At 41.4% G+C, this 19,036-nt stretch overlaps 1 protein-coding gene across 2 annotated transcripts; it reads right to left on the reverse strand.

The window, feature by feature from the left end:
- On the reverse strand, positions 1-7,191 carry LOC123070860 (mitochondrial import inner membrane translocase subunit TIM50). Of its 2 annotated transcripts, XR_006433971.1 has the most exons (11): positions 6,693-7,191; positions 6,505-6,593; positions 6,038-6,074; positions 5,372-5,433; positions 5,162-5,275; positions 4,738-4,842; positions 4,561-4,659; positions 2,826-2,982; positions 2,641-2,731; positions 240-365; positions 1-154 (listed from the first exon to the last, which is right to left on the reverse strand). XR_006433971.1 is itself a non-coding variant. In XM_044494240.1 (10 exons), exons 1-10 carry the CDS (start codon positions 6,964-6,966, stop codon positions 311-313), a joined length of 1,083 nt encoding a protein of 360 aa, XP_044350175.1. In that variant the 5' UTR covers positions 6,967-7,190; the 3' UTR covers positions 1-310. The 2 variants fall into 2 exon arrangements, 1 of the variants encoding a protein (XP_044350175.1); XM_044494240.1 differs by having other exon boundaries at positions 1-365; positions 6,693-7,190.
- Between the last annotated feature and the right edge of the window lie 11,845 nt (positions 7,192-19,036).

Here is a 19,036-nt window from a genome sequence, read left to right on the forward strand (position 1 = left end):
CTGGGTAACAGCAATCAATGAAACATAATACTGGAAGCTCCTTTTAACAAATTATCATATTGTCAAATGTCAACAAAGTGAACTTTAAATTGACATGCGCCTCGCATGATCATGAAATTCTCATATAGCTTGGTCAGACATCAGTCCAAGACACCTATAGTAATTGAAACATGATGCAATTACCAAAAGTAGGCGATTTCTGAAATCAAAGTTGACAAAATTACAAAGACAAGTCTTACAGTTCTAAAAAAAGTTCTAGGTGTATTGAAGTTGGTGGAATGATCTGCTTCCCTACCAGCAGATTCATTCATCATCGCCGCCAAATGCGTCCAGACGCATGTTGCTGTTTTTGTTCAAACACGCGCCTGCAAAATGATGAATAAAGAACCTCTTAATTAAACAAAGGATCCCAGGACAACTATGTGAATAAGCAAATATCAAAAGTTGAGAAGGGCCATCAAGTTCATATATAGTTTGGTGGCTGAGTGGTTAGCAATTCATATTTCAGACACATTAAAAGTTCTTCACCGAGCATTACAGTTCTACAACAGAGGAAGTTCCTAAAGCAGTACCACAACCTAGGAAGGTAAAAACCTAACTTCCTTCTGATCCCGTCAGATTAGGTCTGGAAAAAAGGAAGCTAAGCAGCACTTCAACACTTCAGGAAACCTCCACTTTGTCAAAGATTGCTCTAAATAGTCGCTGAAATACAAGCTAAGTAGCACTTCACACCTAAACTGATTGCTGGAGCCTACCACGATTATACTCCCTCCTTCCATCTATTTAAGGCCTAATGTGTTTTTAAGACCGCCTTTGACTATTGACAAGATTAATAGTACATGACATGCACAATGTGAAAGTTATATCATTGAAAGCTCCTTTCACACACGAATTTAACGGTGTGCTTCGTGTAAGTTGCATGTCATATATTATTGCTCTAATATTTGGTCAAAGTTAGCCTCGAAAAACGCATTAGGCCCTATATAGATGGAAGGAGGGAGTACACTACAAAAAGCTGGAAACTAAAATATCAACCAGACACCCCTCAGAAACAAAACCAATATGATTGGTGGATTAACATGTACTCCCTCTGTAAGCTAATACAAGACTGTTTAGATCACTAGTATAGACCAATATAATCGGTTCTTCCTTTTGATCCATATCTTATTCAATTCTTATAAATAACAATCCTCTATACATATGAAATAATATCTACTTGACATCACATGAGTTGATTTGTAATTAGCACAAAAATTAAAAATGATATGCTGGCAATAAACCTGGTCATTTCAAAGGGCCTATTTGGTTAAAAGCTAACTTTGCTACAACTAAGCCAAAAAAAGTAACGATTTACCCCTCAGGGCAGTGTCGTAAAAAAAACTAGTCTGTACTCATGAGTAACGTGACTAGTAAAGTCACAGGCCACAAGTGTGACAGCTAACCGAACACACTCACTCACCTAAGAAATTATGTGCGCCTAGCCTAACCTTAGGTCAGGCAACCTTTGGCGGCTGGAAACCAAACAGTCCCCAAGTGACTGGCAGTTGTTGAAGGTTAATTATTGTGCACGTTGATTTACATTTATAATTTAATCCGGACGCATATTTTTCAAAGTTGGCAAGCAGGGTCTAAGAGAGTGATTATCAAACAGTGCATTCTAATGCACACAATCAGTTGCTGCATGTGTTTAGACTTTAGATCATTGGAAAAGGGGATTTTCAGGATATGCTACCACTTGCCTCACTGGCGCGCGGTAGTATGAGCTGAAAACACAACTTAAGTGAGTGGCATGTGCTAATTTTTTTTATCAAAATTCCTGCAAGACTGCAGCCTCTTACTTGCATTATGGAAGTTACTATGCTCTTCAGTGTTATAATTATGATTCAGCTTCATACATGCTACATATATATTGTTTAAGTAACGAGTAGTTTGTCCACTTTACGTCCACTGCTTGATACTTTTGGACGAATGGTACGTCTCTCACTGAGGAGCAAGGCAGCGAGCGTACACCAGAATTAAACTAAAACATTTTAAGCGTCTCCATGTTCACCAGGACAACCAGAAAATGTTAAAAACAAGTCGAAGGCAAAGTTTAGTTCAATTCATCCTAAAATATGGGTCTGCTTCAAAAATATGGTCAAAACTACCTTTAGCAGACTTCATTGAGAATATATCATCAGTATATAACATGGTCATAAACCTGTCGTGCGTATACATGCCAGTAATTTGAACCAAATTAAGGTTGGCCACAAATTCTGTTATGGCAGTATGAGCAAGGAAACTCTCAACTTTTTTTGTCCCGTTAAGAACAAAAACAATCACTACCAATCATAACGGCAGGAGTAGTTTGTGTACTTTGGTTTAACCTGATAAATTATTTTCTTGTTGGACAAACTGTTGCATGATGCCCAGTTTAGTGTGACAACCAATATTTTGTTTCTTTGCGGCACGGACTCAAGTCACTAAACAGCTCTGCCAAGCTGATGGGGTGTGATGCATAAAATTGTAGTCGTAACACTAATTGTTAGCTTTGGAAAGCATTAAACAGGTTGGATTCACCTTATATTCCAAAAATAGATTACCTACACTACATCTGGAAGCAACTAGAAGCCTGTAGCTGATAAAATTACAATTGCTTACCTTGAACGCTCAAGAAATTCAGCAGCGATGTCACGGCCTTCAAAGGATGCAAGGACAGGTCTGATGTCAGAAACTCTTGCCGTAGCGACATCTGCAGGATTTGTCAATTTATCAAGATTCAAAGGTGGCAACACCTAGCAGAACACAAAAACTGGAAGAAAAAAATTCAATTCCATAGGTCTTACATTCAAGCAATGGAATAAGATCAATCAGTTGAGTGTCCTCAGCTTCAAGCTTCCATGGTTTGATCGGCAAACAATTTTCAGGCTGCAGGCATGACTCAAGAGCATGCCCACTGATATAAATAACTCGTGCAGGGTCTCTATTCAGCTTTGACAGATCCTAAAAAATGACAACATAATGTAAGATGGGACAATTGCATGGCACTGCAGAACATCAGATACTTTAAAAATCAGGAAAGATCACATTGCCTCAATAAATATGTTACTAAGACCTTATAATATTGACAGGTTTTTAGAATAATATTTACCACATTTCAATAGGATTGAACAAGCATTATTCATCACCAAAAGAATGACCTAATGGGGAATTGTCAGCAAACTATTCAGTAACTAATCACCAGATATAAGCAGCATGATCTACCATAAGGTGATTGTATTAAAATGAACAAATTTCCATGATTAATCTCTATAGAATTTATTTCGACTAGACAACTTCAAGGCATATAATATGTAACTGAAAAAGTGGGGAGAAATAACCAGTACATGATGCTAGGGGTGTTCAAAAACAGTTTCCTCAAATCGTCCAAAAACTGCCACGGTCCATCTACTCATTTTTTCACACTGCCCAAATAGCTCAAGCCGGTCAATACAATTACGACTCTACTAGGCTATCAAGTAGCCGGGTTAGACATTTTGTCCCAATTCATGATTGAACACCCCTACAAGAGGCCTTAGCCCTATCAATACATATGGGATGATTGCAGCCCCTCCCAACTAGGTCTGGTAATAGGCCTAGTTCATCAGGGCCTAAAAGGGCTAGGGTCCTCTAATGCACTCGCATCCAGACACTTTGAAATAGGCCACAGTTAACAAGGTAGGACCGGGTTGGATTATGCTTTAGAATGAGTTGGCTAAGGGTCAGAGTCTGGTTATACACCAAGGGGGAGGTCCATTCTAGTCAACAGGGGGAGGCCCACAGCAGTCCAACGGCAATGATGCCAGCAGCACACTCCTGGTGCCAGCAACGCAAAATCGGTGGCAGCATGAAGGTCATTAGAAACCCCAAAATAGTGCAAAAGCATATATGCACATAAAGCTATGCAACTCTCTATATGTTGCCAAAAAAAAACTTGTAAGAGAAGGCATGACTCATGCTATGCATAATAGCATGTCTCTATAACCCAACCTATAGGGGTGACACAGTGGTGCTGTAAAAAAAATAAACTACAACAGTGTAAACATGTGACAACTCTAAAAAAATACTTCAAAGTTCTATCAAAAACAAAAATGCATGATGTAAGTCATGATCGCTAATAATTTTGTGCAACAGATAACAAACCTTGTCAAGATGTAAGAAAAGTAAAAGTATGTGCGACCAGTTCTAGCATTTAACGTATTTCAATCCATGTTGTGCCAACATATAGCCTAGCATCTTCTAAATTACTAGGAAGATTATACATTTCAAAAGACATCACACAGGATACATGAGACTTATCTGACAGATAGGGGGGTTTAAATTAAAGCATCAATAACATAAACTGTTTCACCCAATATGTAACATATTAACGAACTTTCCAGATTGATGAGTATTGAGCTACACAATTAACAACAGAAGCAGCAGGTAAGATCCCCATACACAATTGAGCTACACAATATGTAACATATTTACGAACTTTCTAGAGTGATGGGTGTTGAGCTACACAATTAATCACAGGAGCAGCAGGTAAGATCCCCATACCCGGTAGTGCTTTCCATTCACATATTTAGTTGCAACTCTTGATAGCCTGTGCCGGACACAGCCTTTTGTATCCAGTCTTTCCATAACAGGATCAACGTACTACACATGTAATAAAGTTTCATTTGAGTTAGATTTTGCACACACACACACACTGAATAGTTAATGAATAAAACTTACCATACTTAATTGATCAGAATACACAACAACTTCATAGAACTTCGCAAGATGCTCCAAAAAGGCATCCACTCCTGGTCTCTTAAAAGTCCTCCATCCTCTCTCACGCTATAAATATATATAGAAAACAGTTATTATAAATAATTCTTGATGAACCAATATTCAGCACCTGGGGGGGGGGGGGGGGGGCAACAAATAAAGCCTGCATGCTATAAAACTAAAATAGGAAGGCTTATACAGAGAGAGAAAATCAACCATGTGTTACCAATGAATCTACATATTTTATCTTTTGAGTTTCTGTACAGCTCGCTTTAGTTAATTCGTGGTATATTAACAGATTTACTCATATTGTCATACACTTATAATACATGAGCGGCAGGCATAGCAAACAATAAGATTCTAAACTTCATAGGAAACACAAGTTCACCTTCCAATCTGAGTATACAAGAGTCTCATTCAGATCCAGAACTATGGTAAAGACATGCTGTTCTTGAGGAGGTAGATCTGGAAGGAGTTTTTCTGATGATGGTTCAACAAATCCCTGCAGTGCGTATAATTGTTAGTATCATAAAGAACGGATAGTTTACAATATAAAAAATGGATCACCAATAGCAAAAGGTCTATCTTTTTTAGTAACCTGAATTTGATCTTCAATTTGGCTCCTGACATCCAAGTAGAGGTCAATAGCAGCAGCAGGAACTGCAGAACAGAACATACAGTTTATACTAAGCAGGCAAAAAAGAAGGAATGACTCAACCGATAAGGAACATAAGCAGACAGTTAACAAATAATGTAGTAGTAGATGTTAACTGAAGAGCCTATCTAGCTGGTCAGGTTAATCAATAAGCTCATCTCATGCTCCTTCCCAGTGATGTGCATTTGTAGAGCAATCTAGAATATGCTTATACAAACATTATCATGCAATGATTAACAGCCAGGTTGAATAGATTATAGCCAACAATTTTAGTACCAATGACAGACGCTCTTGATACAAATTGATCGCAATAAATTAAAACATATAATTTGAGACATACAGTCTAACGATAAGCAAGCTCCTGTTAATAAAGAAACGTGTTCCCTAGCCACTGTATACTACTTAAAAGTGAAGAGACTTGGTTATTCACTGGTGTGTGAGGAAAACTATCCAAGGTTGCCTGGAAGCTGCCAGTTTATGTACCAAGCAATCATAACAGGATAGTGAGTTGCTCATTAGGTGGATGAAGAAAATGTCTGGACGATATTTGGCAATCCGTATCCAAGAGGTAACAGTAAAGACAAGGAATGAGTGTGCAGTAGTCCCTACCTTTCATAGTTTCTGAATAAGCCGTAGCCTTAAACTTCTGCACACATGAAAAGTCATTATTGTCAGACAAGATTGACGGTTGATATCTAGTGGAGAAAGTTATTGATGTACACTACGTTTTCTCAAACCACCACAATGCAAGCCTCCCATAGAACATCATCTTCCAGACCAAAAGATTTCCGCATCCTTCTAATACATGCCAATTCCTTGCTACTCGAACCAAACAACCAAATATTTTATTCCAGAAAGTGTAAGCTCCTACATAGGGGATGATGCAAATCACAACAACAAAAAATACTACTACCATGCATGCTATGTTACAAGTTTATTGCACACCTCATCAGATCCCAAGTTCACATTTCCTAATCTCATCAAAATGCTGCTGCTTAATGTTTGTGCAGTCACGTACGGAACTGACCAAACAACAGGATAAAACAACACGAGCACCCAAAAACATGATATGTAACCTCAAAGCCGGACAAGTCCTCGCTGATTGGGAGCTTCGAGTTCTTCCGGAACTCCCGCGTCATCTGATCCACTTCATCCACGGAATAAGCTACAGAGACGAAAACACGAATCACCCCCTACGAATCACACGCGCGACACCAGGCCAAACCGAGCGATCCTGCGGAGGAATACGGATCGGAGATCGCACCGTATGTGACATAGCCTGTGGCGCCGAGAGCGGCGGTGACAGCGGTGAAGATACCGGCCTTGAGCAGACCGAAGGAACTGCGGGCCCCCGAAGGCGGTGCCGGGGAGGGATCGCCAGCGGCGGCGGCCTCCTTGGGAGCGGAAGATGCGTCGGCGGCGGCAGGCGCCTCCTTCGAAGCGAGGGATGCGCCGGCGGCGGCGGGTGAAATGGTGGAGAAGGGGGCGGCGGAGGACCTGAGCGTGAGGGCGAGGCGCGACCTCGCGATGCGGGACATGGCGGGGCTTGCGAGAGGGGCAAGGAATGTGGAAGGGGTCCTCGGGTTCGCGCCGAGGGTTTAAGGGGAGACGGGGACTGACTGTACTGGAGGAGGCGCCCGAGCCCGAGAAGGGAGGGGAGAGGAGCGAGGGAGGCGGCGGCGAGGCGATGGGCGAAGGAGGTGGAGGAGTCGGGGTCTCGGGGGCTGACTGTTGCAAGCTGTTCCCCACTTGTCAGCGGCTAGCAATTTCTCCAGGGCTCGGGAGAGTGGCATATGCGTGGACGATGCGTTTTGTTTCGGAGGGGGGCAGGCCACAGGCATGCGGGCCAGATGCCGGCGCGCTAGGTAGGGACGTGGCCCAGTTTAATTTCGTGTTCGGCCTTCTTGAATTTTTTTGTTTTCTGCGCGATAGCTATATATATATATATATCGCCCGCCACGAGCAGTATAATATATATTCCTCGCCTACAGGCCGGCCCATTAGCGGGAGTGTAGAGAAGTATTAAGCTGTTTTAGAAAGTTTCCAGAACATCCTACCCGGTTTTGGGAAGGTTCCGGAACCTTCATCCAGTTTTGTTCTTTATTTTTATATTTATTACTTCGTTTTCCGGTTTTCTTTCTGTTTTTTTTGTGTTTCCTTTTTCCCTTTTATGTTTTGAATTTTATTTTTAGCTCACTGTTTTTAAACAATTAGCGCACATTTTTTAAATTGTGTATGTTTTCTTAAATCGTGAATATTTATAAAAACAAGATAGTTTTTTCAAATTCCTGATTTTTTTTTAAAATGAATATTTCAGAAATCCGTAGTATTTTAGATTTGTGAACATTTTCATTTCGTGAACATTTTTCGAATTCATGAATACTTTTCCAATTCAAGAATTTTTTTAAAATTCGCAAACTAACGGTTTTATTGAAATAAATTATTTTAAAAAGGAAAAGGACTTTTTTAGTGCCCACATACACACACAATGTACCCATTTTTTCTTTTTTTCACACTGTGTTGACGACTGTCGAAAAATATCACGCTACGCCATAGGAGAGACGGCGCAATTGATGGGCCCACCAAACTGCAGTAACGACATTTTATCGTCAGGTGAGCAATGCCTTGATGTGTATCGCTAAAAGCGATACATAGCACCATCCTTGTCTTCTGCCTTAACTTCTTCAAAAAGCCTTGTGCTAAGATCCTGAAGGCGAGATATCCTAATGAGCACATCTTGACGCCCAACCTAGAGACGACAACTCTTACTCGTGGTGTAGCATTTTACATGGTGTGGACTTGGTTAGGCAAGGTTATAATTGGTGTATTGATCATGGCACAAATGTAAAAATATGGTCCGCCCCAAGGGTTCCTATGACCTGGTCCAAGAAAGTATCATGCCACAAGGTCCTAATTTCCTTCATTGCGTCACAGACCAAACTATCCTAGTGACATGAAGCTGGGATGAAAGCTTGGTGAGAAAAAAATTCTGACCGGGTGATGCACATATATTGCAAATTCATTTTTTTTCAAAAAGGTGGATAACCCCCGATCTCAGTACCGAGCGATGCACACGACCATCTTTATTATATTATTCAACAAAGCCTTAGAAAATAAATACATGAACCAACCCAGAGCCACCTTCCCGACGAACACCGTCGCCAAACCTACAAGGTTGATGATATGCCATGACCTCGCGCCAAGAAATACCATGTAATCCGGTGGCCTCACCAAGCTGCCCACCGGCTAGCCGGGACCACCAACCGGTCTAACAAACCCTCAGCCCGCATCGCATGCGCACGCTCTATAATCAGCCGCCCTCATTTTCCGTCGTCCCATCTTCAGGGGTGATCAATGAATTGAACTTGCGAGACCCTGATAACCCACAAGTATAGGGGATCGCAACAGTTTTCGATAAGTAAGAGTGTCGAACCCAACGAGGAGCTAAAGGTAGAATAAATATTCCCTCAAGTTCTATCGACCACCGATACAACTCTACGCACGCTTGATATTCGCTTTACCTAGAACAAGTATGAAACTAGAAGTACTTTGTAGGTGTGATAGGATAGGTTTGCAAGATGATAAAGAACACGTAAACATAAACTAGGGGTTGTTTAGATAAAGATGCAATAAAGTAAATATAGCAAGTGTGGAAAAGTGATGGTAGGAATTGTGGAATTGTCCCTAAGCAACTGACTACGTTACTAGACCGATAATCACTATTGCAATTCTATTTGAGGGAGAGGCATAAACTAACATATCATCCCTTACTTGGAATTCTATGCACTTATGATTGGAACTCTAGCAAGCATCCGCAACTACTAAAGATTCATTAAGGTAAAACCCAACCATAGCATTAAAGCATCAAGTCCCCTTTTATCCCATACGCAAACAACCTACTTACTCGGCTTTGTGTTTCAGTCACTCACGCAACCCACCATAAGCAAATCATAAACATATTGCAAACCCTACAGCGGGAATCCCTCACACTTGCGCGACACGGAGGGCACAATAGGATAGCACCAATAATAAAACATGCAACTGAAACCAATCATAGCAATTCATCAATCACCGATAGGACAACGAAAATCTACTCAGACATCATAGGATGGCAACACATCATTGGAAAATAATATGAAGCATAAAGCACCATGTTCAAGTAGAGGGTACAGCGTGTTGCGGGAGAGTGGACCGCTGAATATAGATGGGGGAAGGTGATGGAGATGTTGGTGAAGATGGCGGCGGTGTTGGTGAAGATCGCGGTGATGATGATGGCCCCCGGCGGCGTTTCGGCGCCACCGGAAGCAAGGGGAGGAGAGCCCCCCCTTCTTCTTCTTTCTTCCTTGAACTTCTCCCTAGATGGGAGAAGGGTTTCCCCTCTGGTCCTTGGCTCCCATGGTGTGGGAGGGGCGAGAGCCCCTCCAAGATTGGATCTATCTCTCTGTTTCTGCGTTCTCAGATTCTACCCCTTCACTGTTTCTTAAATATCCGGAGATCCGTAACTCTGATTGGGGTGAATCTTTTGCCCAGATATTTCTCATAAAATTAGCTTTCTTTGCGCCAAAAGAAGAGCGTCAACTGCCTTACGGGTGGCCCACGAGAGCCTAGGCCGTGCCCAAGGGGGAGGGCGCGTCCCCTTGTCTTGTGGCCACCCCGTACACCGTTTCGCGTTGATTTCACTTCCCAAAAATCATAAATATTCCAAAAAAAATCTCCGACCGTTTTTATCCCGTTTGGACTCCGTTTGATATTGGGCTTCTGCGAAACAAAAAACATGCAACAGATAGGAACTGGCACTGGGCACTGGATCAATATGTTAGTCCCAAAAAATAGTATAAAAAGTTGCCAAAAGTATATGAAAGTTGAATAATATTGGCATGGAACAATCAAAATTATAGATACGACGGAGACATATCAGCATCCCCAAGCTTAATTCCTGCTCGTCCTCGAGTAGGTAAATGATAAAAAAGATAATTTTTGATGTGGAATGCTACCTAGCATAATCTTGATCATATGTCTAATCATGGCATGAATATTAAGACACGAGTAATTCAAAGCAATAGTCTATCATTTGACAAAAAAACAATAATACTTCGAGCGTACCAATAAAGCAATCATGTCTTTTCAAAACAATAAGGCCAAAGCAAGCTTATCCCTACAAAATCATACAGTTTGGACATGCTTCATTTTCGTCACACAAAATGCCCCCATCATGCACAACCCCGATGACAAGCCGAGCAATTGGTTCATACTTTTTAACGTGCTTCAGCTTTTTCAACCCTCACGCAATACATGAGCGCAAGCCATGGATATAGCACTATAGGTGGAAGAGAATATAATGATGGAGGTTATGTGGAGAAGACAAAAAAGAAGAAAGTCTCACATCGATGCGGCTAATCAACGGGCTATGGAGATGCCCATCAATTGATGTCAATGCGAGGAGTAGGGATTGCCATGCAACAGATGCACTAAGATCTATAAGTGTATGAAAGCTCAACAAAAGAAACTAAGTGGGTGTGCATCCAACTTGCTTGCTCATGAAGACCTAGGGCATTTGAGGAAGCCCATCGTTGGAATATACAAGCCAAGTTCTATAATGAAAATTCCCACTAGTATATGAAAGTGACAACAAAGGAGACAATCTATATGAAGAACATGGTACTACTTTGAAGCACAAGATATGAGACCCACTGCATGAAGAACATGGTAAGCACAAGTGTAGAAAAAGAGATAGTAACATTGCCCCTTTTTATTTATTTTCTTTTTTTTCTTTTTTTTCTTTTTTTCTTTTTCTTTTTTCTTCTTTGGACTTTTTTTGGCCTTTCTTTTTGGGGGGGGGGGGACAATGCTCTAATAATGATGATCATCACACTTTTATTTACTTACAACTCGATACTGGAACAAAGATATGACTCTATATGAATGCTTCCGGCGGTGTACCGGGGTGTGCAATGATCTAGCGTAGCAATGACATCAAAAAATGGACAAGCCATGAAAACATCATGCTAGCTATCTTATGATCATGCAAAGCAATATGACAATGAATGCTCAAGTCATGAATATGATGATGATGGAAGTTGCATGGCAATATATCTCGGAATGGCTATGGAAATGCCATGATAGGTAGGTATGGTGGCTGTTTTGAGGAAGATATAATTAGGCTTATGTGTGATAGAGTGTATCATATCATGGGGTTTGGATGCACCGGCGAAGTTTGCACCAACTCTCGAGGTGAGAAAGGGCAATGCACGGTACCGAAGAGGCTAGCAATGATGGAAAGGTAAAAGTGTGTATAATCCATGGACTCACATTAGTCATAAAGAACTCATGTACTTATTGCAAAAGTTTATTAGCCCTCGAAGCAAAGTACTACTGCGCATGTCCCTAGGGGATAGATTGGTAGGAAAAGACCGTCGCTCGTCCCCGACCGCCACTCATAAGGAAGACAATCAAAGAAACACCCCATACTTCAAATTTGTCACACAACGGTTACCATACGTGCATGCTACGAGACTTGCAAACCTCAACACAAGTGTCTCTACAATCCACAACTACCCACTAGCATGACTCTAATATCACCACCTTTATATCGCAAAACTATTGCAAGGAATCAAACATATCATATTCAGCGATCTACAAGTTTATGTAGGATTTTATGACTAACCATGTGAATGACCAATTCCTGTCATCTCTCTAAAAAGATATAAGTGAAGCAAGAGAGTTGAATTATTTCTACAAAAGATATGCCCACGCTCTAACAAATATAAGTGAAGCAAAAGAGCATTCTACAAATGGCAGTTTTCTATGTGAAGAGAAACAGGCAATCCAAACTTCAAATGATATAAGTGAAGCACATGAAGCATTCTATAAAACCATACTCAAAAGATTTAAGTGAAGTGCAACGAGCATTCTATAAATCAACCAAGGACTATCTCGTACCAGCATGGTGCATAAAAGAAAAATGAAAACTAAATGCAAAAGACGCTCCAAGACTTGCACATAATGCATGAACGAAACGAATTCGAAAACACACCGATACTTGTTGAAGAAAGAGGGGATGCCTTCCGGGGCATACCAAAGCTTAGACGCTTGAGTCTCCTTGAATATTTACTTGGGGTGCCTCGGGCATCCCCAAGCTTGAGCTCTTGCCTCTCTTCCTTTTCCTCATATCGAGACCTCCTCGTTTAGACACTTCATCCACACAAAACTTCAACAGAAAACTCGGTAAGATCCGTTAGTATAATAAAGCAAATCACCACTCTAAGTACTGTTGCAAACCAATTCATATTTTGTTTTTTCATTGTGTCTACTGTAATATAACTTTTCCATGGCTTAATCCACTAATATAAATTGATAGATTCATCAAAACAAGCAAACTATGCATCAAAAACAAAATCTGTCAAAAACTGAACAGTCTATAGCAATCTGAACATCCACCATACTTCTGGTACCCCAAAAATTATACCAAAATTAGGAAAAATAAAAACGTTGTATAGCAAGACATTTCAAAAGGAATCAGAACCAAATGACATTCCAGTTAAAAATGTAAAATCGCGCACTACAGCCAAAGTTTCTGTCCTGCACCGTACAAACCAACAAGCATTGTAAACATCCTAAAGCCAAACCTTAGCACATTTTTTTAAAATACAATGGAATTGTACAAAGGGATAATTATTTTTGTTGAAAAGTTTCTGTAATCAAGATTCACAAAGTTTCCGTGAGTATGAACAAAGTTCAAGGCTAGTTCCCACTTCAACAATGCTTGCCTTTCTCACTTTCACTTTCCTTTTTGAAAAGTTTTTAGGTTCCCCTCTTTATTTTTTTGTTTTTAAACTATATAAAAGCACTCAATAGAAATAAATGACTCTCTAAAACTTCTGGGTTGTCTCCCTGGCGGCGTTTTCTTTAAAGCCATTAAGCTAGGCATTTAGTGCTCAAGTGATGAATCCACCCGGATCCCAAGGTATATCAAAGCCAATTTTAATTAACAATGATTTGTAATTTAGTAGTGAGCACAAAGTAACATATATCATGCAACAACAAAGTCTAACTCTCTTCCTATGCATCTGCATGTCATAAAAGAACAATTCATGCACACCAAGTAAAGGCCAATGCATAGTATAAGCAGTTTCTTGCAATTCTATCGTGTTGGAAACATAGAGAGGTAGAGACATAGTTCCTCTCTCATAATAATTGCAAGTAGGAGCAGCAAGCACATGCATATTATATATATCAAAATTATCATGTGCAACGGTAAAAGGCAACCCATCAATATAATCCTTACTAAGCACAAACTTCTCCGATATAGTGTAGTCGGGAGAATTCAAAAAGATAATAGGACTATCATGCGTGGGTGCAATAGCAACAATTTCATGTTTAACATAAGGAACTATAGCAAGTTCATCTCCACAAATATAATTCATATTGGCATCTTGGCCACAAGCATAGCAAGCATCATCAAAAAGGGATATTTCAAACAAATTCAAGGGATCATAGCAATCATCCTTCGGTAAGCACGAAGGGGAATTAAATAATGTATGAGTTGGAGGGTTACTCTCATTAGAAGGTGGGCACGGGTAGCTAATCTGCTCTTCCTCCTTTTGTTCTTCGCTCTCCTCATCATCTTTTTCATCCAATGAGCTCACAGTTTCATCAATTTCTTCTTCCATAGCTTCCTGCAAAATATTAGTCTCTTCTTGGACAGCGGAGAATTTCTTCATAAATGCATTAATATAGTAATTGTATTCATAATTTTCATAGCAATATCTAAGTATAGCAAGATTTTCAGGCCTATAAACATCATCATCTAAAGCTCCATACTTTTCAAACAAAGATTCAATTTCATAAGCAGCCTTAAAAGCAACAAATTCTTCTATTTGTTCCACATCATAGTAATCATATATACCATTAGCATAAGAAGCTAAGGTTTCATTATCATTAAATTTGCATGAAAAGGGAAGGTGTGGAGCCTCAATCCTAGAGCAACAAGTAATATCATATCTCAAGCATAGAGCCCAAGCATACCAACGCAACATAATAAATTGATCCCACAATAGTTTCCCTTTTTGTGTCGAGCGATAATCCCTAAAGTATTCACGTTGATCCAACGTGTTCTCCCATTATAAAGTTGAATGGGGGGTTCTCAGGATTATCAAAGTAGTATATAATATCTCTTGCATAATGACAATCGAGGGTTTTAGGAGTTACTCCATCTCCATGAGTAGCAAGTACACCTAATTTTTTTGGTATTTTGTGTTCCATGTCCATAACTAAAGATAGAGAACAACTTAGAACAGCAAATAAAAATTACTTAGTGATAAAGCAAACAAGCACACACGAGAATATTCACCCCACGCTATGACTCCCCGGCAACGGCGCCAGAAAAAGGTCTTGATAACCCACAAGTATAGGGGATCGCAACAGTTTTCGATAAGTAAGAGTGTCGAACCCAACGAGGAGCTAAAGGTAGAATAAATATTCCCTCAAGTTCTATCGACCACCGATACAACTCTACGCACGCTTGATGTTCGCTTTACCTAGAACAAGTATGAAACTAGAAGTACTTTGTAGGTGTGATAGGATAGGTTTGCAAGATAATAAAGAACACGTAAACATAAACTAGGGGCTGTTTAGATAAAGATGCAATAAAGTAAATATAGAGAGTGTGGAAAAGTGGTGGTAGGAATTGTGGAATTGTCCCTAAGCAACTGACTACGTTACTAGACCGATAATCACTATTGCAATTCTATTTGAGGGAGAGGCATAAACTAACATATCATCCCTTACTTGGAATTCTATGCACTTATGATTGGAACTCTAGCAAGCATCCGCAACTACTAAAGATTCATTAAGGTAAAACCCAACCATAGCATTAAAGCATCAAGTCCCCTTTTATCCCATACGCAAACAACCTACTTACTCGGGTTTGTGTTTCAGTCACTCACGCAACCCACCATAAGCAAATCATAAACATATTGCAAACCCTACAGCGGGAATCCCTCACGCTTGCGCGACACAGAGGGCACAATAGGACAGCACCAATAATAAAACATGCAACTCAAACCAATCATAGAAATTCATCAATCACCGATAGGACAACGAAAATCTACTCAAACATCATAGGATGGCAACACATCATTGGAAAATAATATGAAGCATAAAGCACCATGTTCAAGTAGAGGGTACAGCGGGTTGCGGGAGAGTGGACCGCTGAATATAGATGGGGGAAGTTTTGGAAATATGCCCTAGAGGCAATAATAAAATGGTTATTATTGTATTTCCTTGTTCATGATAATTGTCTATTGTTCACGCTATAATTGTATTAACTGGAAACAGTAATACATGTGTGAATACATAGACCACAACATGTCCCTAGTGAGCCTCTAGTTGACTGCCTCGTTGATCAATAGATGGTTATGGTTTCCTGACCATGGACATTGGATGGCATTGATAACGGGATCACATCATTAGGAGAATGATGTGATGGACAAGACCCAATCCTAAGCATAGCACAAGATCGTGTAGTTCGTTTTGCTAGAGCTTTTCTAATGTCAAGTATCATTTCCTTAGACCATGAGATTGTGCAACTCCCGGATACCGTAGGAATGCTTTGGGTGTACCAAACGTCACAACGTAACTGGGTGGCTATAAAGGTGCACTATAGGTATCTCCGAAAGTGTCTATTGGGTTGGCACGAATCGAGACTGGGATTTGTCACTCTGTATGTCGGAGAGGTATCTCTGGGCCCACTCGGTAATGCATCATCATAATGAGCTTAATGTGACTAAGTAGTTAGTCACGGGATCATGCATTACGGAACGAGTAAAGTGACTTTCCGGTAACGAGATTGAACGAGGTATTGGGATACCGACAATCGAATCTCGGGCAAGTAACGTACCGATTGACAAAGGGAATTGTATACGGATTGCTTGAATCCTCGACATTGTGGTTCATCCGATGTGATCATCATGGACCATGTGGGAGCCAACATGGGTATCCAGATCCCGCTATTGGTTATTGGCCGGGGAGATGTCTCGGTCATGTCTGCATGGTTCCCGAACCCGTAGGGTCTACACACTTAAGGTTCGGTGAAGCTAGAGTTGTTATGGGAAATAGTATGTGGTTACCGAAGGTTGTTCGGAGTCCCGGATGAGATCCCGAACGTGACGAGGAGCTCCAGAATGGTCTGGAGGTGAAGATCGGTATATTGGACGAAGGGTATTGGAGTCCGGAAGTGTTCCGGGGGTACCAGGCTATGGCCAGCATGACCGAAAGGTGTTTTGTGAGCCCTGACAAGTGTTGGAAGGCCTCATGGGCCAAAGGAGAAGGGGAAAACCAACCCACTAAGGGGTGGTGCGCTCCCCACACCCTTTCCCATGTTAGTTGGGGAGGTGGGGCGCCTCCACCTAGCTTGGGATGCAATCCTCCACCTGCTTGGCTTGGGGGACAAGTCTCCCTAGGATTTTCCCTAGGGAGATCCAATCTGCTTGGCCGCCACCCCGTAGGGGAAACCCTAGGGCGCCTCCCCCTCTCCCTTGCCCCTATATATAGTGGAGGGGTGGGAGGGCAGCCGTACCTCTTCCCTGGCGCAGCCCTCTCCCTCCTCCAACACCTCCCCCTCCTCCGTAGTGCTTGGCGAAGCCCTGTTGGAGAACCACGAGCTCCACCACCACCACGCCATCGTGCTGTCGGAGTTCTCCCTCAACTTATCCTCTCCCCTTGATGGATCAAGAAGGAGGAGACGTCCCCGGGCTGTACGTGTGTTGAACACGGAGGCGCCGTCCGTTCGGCGCTAGATCGGATCTTCCGCGATTTGAATCGCCGCGAGTATGACTCCATCATCCGCGTTCTTGTAACGCTTGCGCTTAGCGATCTTCAAGGGTATGAAGATGCTCATCCTCTTCCTCTCTTGTTGCTAGAATCTCCATAGATTGATCTTGGTGATGCGTAGAAAATTTTGAATTTCTGCTACGTTCCCCAACAGTGGCATCATGAGCTAGGTCTATTGCGTAGATTCTATGCACAAGTAGAACACAAGTAGTTGTGGGCGATGGTTTGTACAATTTGCTTACCGTTACTAGTCCTATCTTGATTCGGCGGCATTGTGGGATGAAGCGGCCCGGACCGACCTTACACGTACGCTTACGTGAGACACGTTCCACTGACTGACATGCACTTGTTGCATAGGGTGGCTAGCGGGTGCCAGTTTCTCCCACTTTAGTCGGATTTGATTCGATGAAAAGGGTCCTTATGAAGGGTAAATAGCAATTGGCATATCACCGTTGTGGCTTTGTGTAGGTAAGAAACGTTCTTGCTAGAAACCCGTAGCAGCCACGTAAAACATGCAACAACAATTAGAGGACGTCTAACTTGTTTTTGCAGGGTATGCTATGTGATGTGATATGGCCAAAAGAATGTGATGAATGATATATGTGATGGATGAGATTGATCATGTTCTTGTAATAGGAATCACGACTTGCATGTCGATGAGTATGACAACCGGCAGGAGCCATAGGAGTTGTCTTAATTTATTGTATGACCTGTGTGTCAATCAGAACGCCATGTAATTACTTTACTTTATTGCTAACCGTTAGCCATAGTAGTACAAGTAATAGTTGGCGAGACAACTTCATGAAGACACGATGATGGAGATCATGATGATGGAGATCATGGTGTCATGCCGGTGACGAAGGTGATCATGCCGTGCCTCAAGATGGAGATCAAAGGCGCAAGATGATATTGGCCATATCATGGCACTTTATAATTTACATGTGATGTTTGTCATGTCTACATCTTATTTGCTTAGAATGACGGTAGCATAAATAAGATGATCCCTCTTAAAATTTCAAGAAAGTGTTCCCCGTAACTGTGCACCGTTGCGAAAGTTCGTTGTTTCAAAGCACCACATGATGATCGGGTGTGATAGATTCTAATGTTCACATACAACGGGTGTAAGCCAGATTTACACACGCAAAACACTTAGGTTGACTTGACAAGCCTAGCATGTACAGACATGGCCTCGGAACACAAGAGACCGAAAGGTCGAACATGAGTCGTACAGTAGATACGATCAACAAGAAGATGTTCACTGATGATGACTAGTCCGTGTCACGTGATGATCGGACACGGCCTAGTTGACTCGGATCATGTATCACTTAGATGACTAGAGGGATGTCTATCTAAGTGGGAGTTAATTAAATAATTAGATGAACTTAATTATCATGAACATAGTCAAAAGGTCTTTGCAAATTATGTCGCAGCTTACGCTTTAGTTCTACTGTTTAAGATATGTTCCTAGAGAAAAAATAGTTGAAAGTTAACAGTAGCAATTATGCGGACTGGGTCCGTATACTGAGGATTGTCCTCGTTGCTGCATAGAAGGCTTATGTCCTTAATGCACCGCTCGGTGTGCTGAACCTCGAGCGTCATTTGTGGATGTTGCGAACATCTGACATACACGTTTTGATGACTACGTGATAGTTCAGTGCGTAATGTTAAACGGTTTAGAATTGAGGCACCAAAGACATTTTTGAAACGTCGCGGAACATATGAGATGTTCCAAGAGCTAAAATTGGGATTCCAGGCTCGTGCCCACGTCAAGAGGTGTGA

Source organism: Triticum aestivum, chromosome 3B (genome assembly GCF_018294505.1).
Source record: "Triticum aestivum cultivar Chinese Spring chromosome 3B, IWGSC CS RefSeq v2.1, whole genome shotgun sequence".
Lineage (NCBI taxonomy): Eukaryota > Viridiplantae > Streptophyta > Magnoliopsida > Poales > Poaceae > Triticum > Triticum aestivum.